The 10000-nt window shown below is 31.4% G+C and overlaps 2 protein-coding genes and 1 pseudogene across 2 annotated transcripts in view; 1 reads left to right on the plus strand and 2 right to left on the minus strand.

Moving 5' to 3' along the window:
- Positions 1-778, minus strand: part of LOC119613051 (regulator of nonsense transcripts 3B-like) — a 4191-nt gene extending 3413 nt beyond the window's left edge. Inside the window, 2 exon segments of the mRNA XM_037968991.1 lie at positions 1-475; positions 572-778. The exon segment at positions 1-475 is cut by the window's left edge and continues 653 nt beyond it. Coding sequence (XP_037824919.1) covers positions 1-475; positions 572-649 — 553 coding nt within the window. The 5' untranslated portion in view covers positions 650-778.
- A 635-nt stretch (positions 779-1413) lies between these two features.
- LOC119613052 lies at positions 1414-4516 on the plus strand (annotated as a pseudogene).
- Positions 4517-5006: 490 nt separating this feature from the next.
- Positions 5007-10000, minus strand: part of LOC119613053 (potential E3 ubiquitin-protein ligase ariadne-2-like) — an 8118-nt gene continuing 3124 nt past the window's right edge. Inside the window, 6 exon segments of the mRNA XM_037968993.1 lie at positions 5007-5069; positions 5071-5169; positions 5237-5931; positions 5934-6051; positions 6115-6582; positions 6584-6696. Coding sequence (XP_037824921.1) covers positions 5022-5069; positions 5071-5169; positions 5237-5931; positions 5934-6051; positions 6115-6582; positions 6584-6696 — 1541 coding nt within the window. The 3' untranslated portion in view covers positions 5007-5021.

Below are 10000 nucleotides of genomic sequence, written 5' to 3' on the forward strand. Positions count from 1 at the left end.
CACGTCGTTTCTCCTTCTTAGTGGCCAAATATTGTAGCAAAGGTGTAGACGTGATTTCTTCCTTTTTGCTATCCAAAGAAAATTCCAATTTTGTTTCTCCTCCTTTGGAGGCTGCCTCGCGTTCTTCTTCTAGTTTCTTTAGAAATTGTTGATAGTGGGATTCCTGTTCAATGGTATTCACCTTATTATCACTGCCACGTGATTTATTCTTAAGAAATCCCTGAAATGGTGCAAATTCCACTATGGCCGCATATTCATTGCCCTTATTGTCCACAAAAACATAGCCATCGAAACGATCACGAAATAGAAAAACATCATCGTAATTCTTAAATGTTATATAGGCACGACAAGTGGCATCAAATCCTAAGGACCAATCGGCTTCGGCATAATAATAGAAATCATGTGCGGGCAAAGGATCAATTTGCTTAAGAAACTCTTCCTCAGTCATGGTGGGTGGCAAGTGACGTATAACTATCTATATTAGTAAATAAATAGGAATTAGGAGAAAGTATTTTGAATTCTTTCATATAAGGGGAGAAATTATGGAAAAGCTGTGCATGAGTACACTTACTTTTGTTGGTGGTTTTGCTTTGTCACGTCCTCTATCTCGACGTGATCTTTTTGTTCCTGTTTTCTCATCTTTAGCCATTTTTATCCTTTTATGTTTTTAAACTATTTTAATAATTTTAATTTTAGTTGACAAAAATGTTTACAAATTTGTAGTTTTGCAATTAAACAGCTGTTACATTCACAGTTGATTGATAGCAGAGCGAGCATATATAAATTGTGCTGCCATATCAAAAAAAATCAAGACATTTCTATTAAAAGCGGCGAATTCAGCACAAATGTGTGAATTGGTATGCGGGAAATTTAGGACAGAGAATTATAGGCTATATTGAATCATTGGATTGGATGCGATGCCTCTTTTTAATACAACTTCTTGTAAAACATAAGTCAGTCCTAAAAACTACAGACCAAAAGACTTATTAGTAAAAACTTTTACATTTCGATAGTTCAATCTACAAATAGTTTTTAATTATTACAAATTATATGTTACTCCCCTTTTGAAGCCCTCTGACATGATAAGTTTGAATGCAACACAGATGAATTTATACAAAAGTTGCAGTTCTTTAAATGTGCGTCAAATTTAAAAGCGTGAGACTAAAATTTGTTATATGTGACGAAATCTATTCCTATATGAAAATACTAAAGTTTTCATATACATAGTTCCTTGCATCGGCGTTGATTTATAATTTAAATTTTCATTGCAAACCTACTTTGGTATGAATCTCCAATAACACGACCACTAGACAAAAATAATTATTTACCCGCTAACAACTTGTATTCGAAATCGTTTCTTGTATTAAAAAAATCGCTAAAATAACAACATTTGACAGATTTGTTGACAACCATATGACTTCCTACCCTGCGTTTTTACGGCTGTTACCATATTTTCTTAAGGGACGAAAACCGCCGTCGAAATTAGGAAAAACTAGAAGCTAACACAGGAAAATAGGTAAGAAAAGATCACAAAACACCCGCAGATAAATTTGGAAGTAAAAATCCTCAAGAAATTAACAAATTTTTTACTTTCAGCTAACATGGCCTCTAGAGAGGAATTTGAAGAAACAATGCCAATAAATGGTGTGGTGGCCATGTATACTTGCAAAAGATGTAACAAGGTGGGTGGCAAATTGCTTAAACTATTCCTCAAAAACCTTAACTACTGAATTTTTAACTTTTACTTGCTACAGATATTCCCCTGTAAACGTGACCAACTTTTGCACAAAAAAGAAGTGCATTCCCAAACAAAATCCTCTTACGAATGTAAAATCTGTTCCAAATATTTCTGCAATAGCGGCAACTTAGAGCGTCATATGAAGGTTCACAATGATGTGCGTCCCTTTGTCTGTCGCATTGTGGCAAGGCTTTCGCCCAGTCTGTCAACCTAAATCGTCATTATTCTGTACACAATGGTGAACGCCCGTATCCGTGTACTTTTTGTAATAAGACCTTTACCCAACAGTCGAATATGCAACGCCATCAGCTAACACATACGGGAGAGAAACCGTTTCGTTGTAAACGTTGTGGCCGTTTATTTCTCTCAGCGTGTTAACCTTAAAAAGCATATTATGGGACATTTGAATACCAAACCATACACGTGCAAAATATGCCAAAAGTCATTTATACAATTGGGCAATTTTAAGAAACATTTACAGTCACATCTTAAGGATGGCTTAGAGATTGATATGAAGGCGTTGGTGGCCGAGGCACAGGCAATGGCCAAGCAAAGTTTGGAAATGGCCGATGAGCAACCAGTGTAAGTAAAATATTTTTAAAGGATGGGGAATTCTTAGTGATTTAGGTCTATGACTAGTCGAGGCATGGGAAAATTTATTAACTCAAACAATTTGTTTGCAAATTTGTAAAATTTTCATCTATGAGGGATTCTTTGACAGATTATTACCAGGACGAGTTTATTCGTTTAATGTTTATTATGATACTAAACGACGGGATATGATATTTGGTTTTGGCATGGAAGTAGTTCTTTGTTTGAAATCCAATAAGAATTCAACATTTATCGATAGATAGATAGATAGATAGATAGATAGATAGATAGATAGATAGATAGATAGATAGATAGATAGATAGATAGATAGATAGATTAGATAGATAGATAGATAGATAGTAGATAGATAGATAGATAGATAGATAGATAGATAGATAGATAGATAGATAGATAGATAGATAGATAGATAGATAGATAGATAGATAGATAGATATAGATAGATAGATAGATAGATAGATAGATAGAGATAGATTAGAGATAGATAGATAGATAGATAGATAGATAGATAGATAGATAGATAGATAGATAGATAGATAGATAGATAGATAGATAGATAGATAGATAGATAGATAGATAGATAGATAGATAGATAGATAGATAGATAGATAGATAGATAGATAGATAGATAGATAGATAGATAGATAGATAGATAGATAGATAGATAGATAGATAGATAGATAGATAGATAGATAGATAGATAGATAGATAGATAGATAGATAGATAGATAGATAGATAGATAGATAGATAGATAGATAGATAGATAGATAGATAGATAGATAGATAGATAGATAGATAGATAGATAGATAGATAGATAGATAGATAGATAGATAGATAGATAGATAGATAGATAGATAGATAGATAGATAGATAGATATAGATAGATAGATAGGATAGATAGATAGATAGATAGATAGATAGATAGATAGATAGATAGATAGATAGATAGATAGATAGATAGATAGATAGATAGATAGATAGATAGATAGATAGATAGATAGATAGATAGATAGATAGATAGATAGATAGATAGATAGATAGATAGATAGATAGATATATAGATAGATAGATAGATAGATAGATAGATAGATAGATAGATAGATAGATAGATAGATAGATAGATAGATAGATAGATAGATAGATAGATAGATAGATAGATAGATAGATAGATAGATAGATAGATAGATAGAATATATAGATAGATAGATAGATAGATAGATAGATAGATAGATAGATAGATAGATAGATAGATAGATAGATAGATAGATTGATAGATATATAGATAAAGGATAAATAGAGATCTGTAAACTATTATCTACTCTGTAATATTTACTTTCTAAACAAAACTCTACTCTTTTTTCCCTATTTTTTAACAGTGGCTTCGAGTGTGCTGTGTGCCGTTCGATTTTCAATAATTTTACCGATTTCGAAATGCATGAAAGTGAGTGCAACGAAAATGCACAAGCAGCCATGGAACAGAAATACAATCCCGATGAACAACTACACGAAGTTGTTGTCGAAGAGGTGGAGGATCATGTTGAAGAACAGATAATAACGCCTGATGGTGTTGTAACTGGCAGTCACTTTGGCACTTATGCACCTTTGAAATTCAGTGTCTCACAATTGGATACACATGAAATAATTATTGAAACCAGTCGATAAAATGTTTTTTTTTTTTGTGAAATTGAAATGATATAAAAACTGAATGAAGTCTTTATAACAAAAAAAAAAATAGCAAAGCATAACAGCAAAAAGTTATATAGTTTTCAATTTGAATTCACGTTATTCAAATAAATACAAACATACAAAAATATAAACTTAAATATATACATAACATATATATATCTACAAATATAAATACTATAATGCATTAGACGTGTGTGTGGATTTGTAAAGGTTTGGGAGCCAAGCCAAAGGTATGACGTCAATTGTAAACAGTAAAAAAAAAAGAAAATCAACAAACAGCAAATTGTCGTCGCGGTAATCTATGTAACTTTTTTTCTTTTTCTTGTTTAGTTCAAACTAATTTTAAAATTATAAAATAATTAAAAAATAATAATTATAAATATGAATAAAAATAATATTAATAGCAATTATGTTCATTACATAAGTACATTTAAGTCAAAATATTCAAAACAACAAAGAATAAAGAAATAATATGAAAGAATAGGAATGGTTTTATTTAAATAGTGTTGTCTAAAGTGAAATCTGAACGGTCAATGGATGATTTACATTTGTGGGTGTTACAGAAAATTGGGAGCTTTTACTTACAGTAGGAAGTTGAAAACTAGTCTTGCCTTAATGTTTAATAAAAAATCCTTTTGTTTAAGTAATAAATTTTTTATTTAGTGTCGTTTTTTATTATTTTTTTAATTTTTAATATTATTAAGTTTATAATATACTGGTTTTAGATTAAAAATCTTATATTGCAAAGAAATCATAATAATACAAATTTATTAAATATGTTTTTTATATTTAACTACATAATTTAGTTTTTTTTTATAATTTTTTGTTATTTTTTTGAAATTTTTTCCATTTTTTCTTTTAGCAGGATTGGCAAATACTTAATTAAAATTCTTGTTTTTTGTTTAAATTAAATTGTTTTTTGTTTACTAAATACTCTAATAAATATTAATGTTTTTATAATTATATAGTTAATATAATTGATTAAATTAACCCTCAACAGGGAAGAAGTCTTTGAGCAAAGTAGTGCGTCGTTTTTTCAGCAATATCCATTTGATTTTCTAAATCACCTAAATCCGTTGTTTCAGCACGTTCAATCTTCCAGGAGAGATTTTCTATTTCAGCTTCTAGTTGAGCCTATGAGAAGAAAGAAACAGTTGAAGTATAAATAATAATAATTTTCCATAAATTTCCTACACCTTACCTGTTGATATTCAAATAGATCTTTGCGTGAACCACTGTCCATAAAATACGCATACGGATAAGTGTACTGCAAGGTATAACGACATTTGGCCAACAGCGAGGCGGCATTAAACAAATACTGCCAATCAATCCAAGTGCCACGTCCCTTCATAACCTTATCGTTAATGCGTGTACGCAGACGATCCAATGTCTGTTGCTCCAATTGCAACGACTTCGAGTGATTCTCCCAACGTTCATAGTAATGTAGATATTTCTTTAGAGCCTCTCTGGCCTGAACATGTACCGATTCATTGGCAATATTGGGATTATCTTTATAACGTGAACATTCATAATACTCCGAACCGTGAGTCTTCCAATCGCCCAAACACATCCAACAGAAATCGTATTTACAATTGAAACATTGCATATGATTACAGCCGCCATTCTTCTCAATGCAGATGTGACACTTGGGACAGTCTTTGGTATTGGCGCTTATATAGTTGGCCGTTTCGCTGTCGTCGGCGCATTTGGTCAACCATTTTCTAATAATTTGACAATCTGTGGGTGCATGATAGTCCATGCCGCATTTGAAACAAAAGCTAGTAGTGCAGGAAGTGCAAACAACACGTTTGGGTGCTATTTCACGTGAACGTACAATAATTTGACAATTAGGACCGGGACAAAAGCGTAACTCGGGATGTGATTTAACATAGTCTTGAAAGCAAACTGTTGGTATTTTTCACGCATAACGGGGCGTGTTACTAAAGTCAAAACCAAATCCTCGGGCACACGAACATTGCACATTTGAGCCATACAACCAATTTGAGTGGAAATTCCCTGTTCATATAAATAAAACAAATTAGAAACATAAGAAGTTTATAAAAGAAAGTTTTACTTTACCTGAAATATTTGCGTATCAAAAAACATGGACCAACAGTCTTTACAAAATGAATGGGCACACGATAAACTATAGAATTTATCACCCAGCTGCACTGTGGCACAAACAGGACACATTTGACTACGATACTGTTGTGTTAAGCTGCCAATTACACCAACAATACCACCGCCTCCACTCCCACCACTACTACTACTTGGTGAGGGCGTGGCTGTTGGTGATTTACTATACGTACTTAAAGTACCAATCGTTGTTGTACCAGTTGCCGCTTGTGCTTGTGCACTTGTTGAGGCTACATTTTCTGTCTCTAATGCCGGATCGACATTATTACAGGGCGGTTTAATGCGCGTCTCTACGAGTAGAGCATTGGCATTTTGCCTATATTTATCGACCACCACCTGATTGATCCACTGATGTTCGAGCAGTAGAACTTTGGCAAGTGATGGCGTTATCTGGAGTATTGTATTGAGTTTTTTCCACCGATTCGTTGAGCAATTTTTCAACTTCTTCCACTGTTAGGCATTCGTATTCGAAATATTCGGGATCGGTTTTTTTCGGATCTAAACGTTCAACATCACAATCTTCACCTGAAAGGAATAAGAAATAAAATTTTTTTAATAAATTTTTTATTTAATAGAATATTTTCCATAGAATTTGTTTTTGTAAGAACATTTTTGATAAATTTTATTTTTTATAGAAATTTTTCGATAAATGTTCTTTATTTTAGAAAAATTTTCGATAAAGTACTTTTTTTACAAGAAAATTATTGATAAATTTCGATAAATTTTCTCTTCAATACAAAATATTCGATAAATTTGCTTTCTTTATAAAAAATTTCGATTAATTTTCTTTTTTATAGAAAGTTTTCAAAAAAATTTCTCATTTATAGAAAATTTTTAAAAATTTTCTTTTTTTAGAAATTTTTCGAAACTTTTTTCTTTTTTTATAGAAAATTATCAATAATTTTTTTCTTTTTTATAGAAAATTATCGACAAATTTTGCTCTTTAAAAGATATTTTTCCCTTTTATAGGAAATGTTCGATAAATTTCCCGTTTATAGGAAATTTTGGATAAATTTCCCTTTTATAGGAAATTTTCGATAAATTTCCTTTTATAGGAAATTTTCGATAAATTTCCTTTTATAGGAAATTTTGAATAAATTCCTTTTATAGGAAATTTTGAATAAATTTCCTTTTTATAGGAAATTTGAATAAATTTCCTTTTTATAGGAAATTTTGAATAAATTTCCTTTTTATAGGAAATTTTGAATAAATTTCCTTTTTATAGGAAATTTTAAATAAATTTATTTTTTATAGGAAATTTTAAATAAATTTCCTTTTTATAGGAAATTTTAAACAAATTTCCTTTTTATAGGAAATTTTAAATAAATTTCCTTTTTATAGGAAATTTTAAATAAATTTCCTTTTTATAGGAAATTTTCAATAAATTCCTTTTTATAGGAAATTTTAAATAAATTTATTTTTATAGGAAATTTTAAATAAATTTCCTTTTATAGGAAATTTTAAATAAATTTCCTTTTTATAGGAAATTTTAAATAAATTTCCTTTTTATAGGAAATTTAAACAAATTTCCTTTTTATAGGAAATTTTAAATAAATTTCCTTTTATAGGAAATTTTCAATAATTTCCTTTTTATAGGAAAATTTCAATAAATTTCCTTTTTATAGGAAAATTTCAATAAATTTCCTTTTTATAGGAAAATTTCAATAAATTTCCTTTTTATAGGAAAATTTCAATAAATTTCCTTTTTATAGGAAATTTTCAATAAATTTCCTTTTATAATAACAATTTTTCGATAAATTTCTCTTTTATAGGAAATTTTCGATAAATTTTCCCTTTTATAGGAAATTTTCGAATAATTTCGATAAATTTCAATTCTTTTCGAATAATTTCGATAAAATTTTAATTTTTTCTGGAAAATTTTCGATAAATTTTCTAAATTTTTTTCCATTAATTCTCTTATCATAAAAAATTTGCGATAAATTTCATCTTTATCGATAAATGTTTTTAGTCATTATAAAACTTTTGACATTTTAAATCTGAAACGGTTTAATCCCTTTATTTGTTTTGGTTATTTACGCTATTTACGTGAATTCATTTCAATTTACATACATATATTCATAAAATAAATTTACGCTTGAGTTATTATTATTATTATTTTGTTTCTGTGTTATTATTTATTTCTGAAGGTTATATACTCTATATAAAGTGTGTATTGAATATAAGAGAAATATAGTCATTTAAGACCGAATACATAAAACCCTACATTAGAAAACAACAAATGAAATTTATTTAGAAAGACGAAAACACAGACATTTCTAAGTTTATCTTTGAAAGTGATTCTCTTATAATTTAAAGTGTGCCTGACCAATATTTCTACCAACATCATTATAACCTTTCTACTATAATGATATAGGGGTATCAATATCTTAGCTGTAATATTACATGACATTTTTTCGAGGTACCGTGTAACAAATAAAATACAGAGTATGTAATAACAAAAATCAACAAAGTATTTATTTTTAACAAAAAAAAAATATATAGAAAAATATCAATAAAATACATAACGTTTACAGACAGACAACAACAATATGAGTGTTGAGCAACAACGTTGTAATAATCGTAATCATATGCCAGCTAAAACCGACGTCATTATTATTGATTTAGTAATGATAATGAATCAAATCGAATATAGATTAAACGACAGAGGAAAAATACTGCAAAGTGAAAAACAAGGCAATAATTTAGGTAGACAAAACTGCACTTTAAAATAAAGTGAAATAAATAAACAAAAGTCCACAGCGATAGGTAAGTTTAACCCTTTGTGTAGCGCGTAGTTAAATTGGGGAAAATTTTTTAAAAACATTAAAATGTACAAGACGTCTTGGTAGAGATGGAGAAGGTATTGGTATTGAGTGTAAATAAATCACAAATAATTGTTAGTAAAAGAGAAATAAACATAAACAGCAACAGCAACAACTACGCAATAGTAAACGTCAAACAATGTAACGTTATTAAACAAACAGTAATAAACTTACACAATTACAGATATGTATTTTGAATGTTACACAACAAATGTATTATGTAGGTATTCAGAGATGTGGGTAGAAATTTCATGTGACCAACTAAAAAATGCTACTAACACAACAATCTTTCATAACTAAAGAAAAGAGAAAGGTAGATAGTGATAGATATAGAGAGATAGATAGACAAGATAGATAGATAGTAGATAGATAGATAGATAGATAGATAGATAGATAGGTAGATAGATAGATAGATAGATAGATAGATAGATAGATAGATAGATAGATAGATAGATAGATAGATAGATAGTCGATAGCTAGCTCGCTCGCTAGCTGCTCGCTCGATCGATGATAGATCTCGCTCGCCCTCGCTCGATAGATAGCTCGCTCGCTCGATCGCTCGCTCGCTCGCTCGCTCCTCGCTCGCTCGCTCGCTCGCTCGCTCGCTCGCTCGCTCGCTCGCTCGCTCGCTCGCTCGCTCGCTCGCTCGCTCGCTCGCTCGCTCGCTCGCTCGCTCGCTCGCTCGCTCGCTCGCTCGCTCGCTCGCTCGCTAGCTCGCTCGCTCGCTCGCTCGCTCGCTCGCTCGCTCGCTCGCTCGCTCGGCTTAGCTCGCTCCGCTCGATCCCTGCATCGCTTCGCTCGCTGGGATTGCTTCCTCGCTCGCTCGCTCGCTCGATCGCTCAGCTCGCTTCGCTCTACTCGCTCGCTCGCTACTCGCACGCTCCTCGCTCGCTAGCTCGCTCGCTCGCTCGCTCGCTAGCTCGCTCGCTCGACTCGCTCGCTCGCTAGCTCAGCTCGCTCGCTCGCTCGGCTATGCTCCTCGATCCGCTCCTCGCTCGCTCAGCTCG

The sequence above is a fragment of the Lucilia sericata genome, unplaced genomic scaffold (assembly GCF_015586225.1).
Source record: "Lucilia sericata isolate MDLA Ls3-8-SP2 unplaced genomic scaffold, ASM1558622v1 Contig001942F_arrow, whole genome shotgun sequence".
Taxonomy (NCBI): domain Eukaryota; kingdom Metazoa; phylum Arthropoda; class Insecta; order Diptera; family Calliphoridae; genus Lucilia; species Lucilia sericata.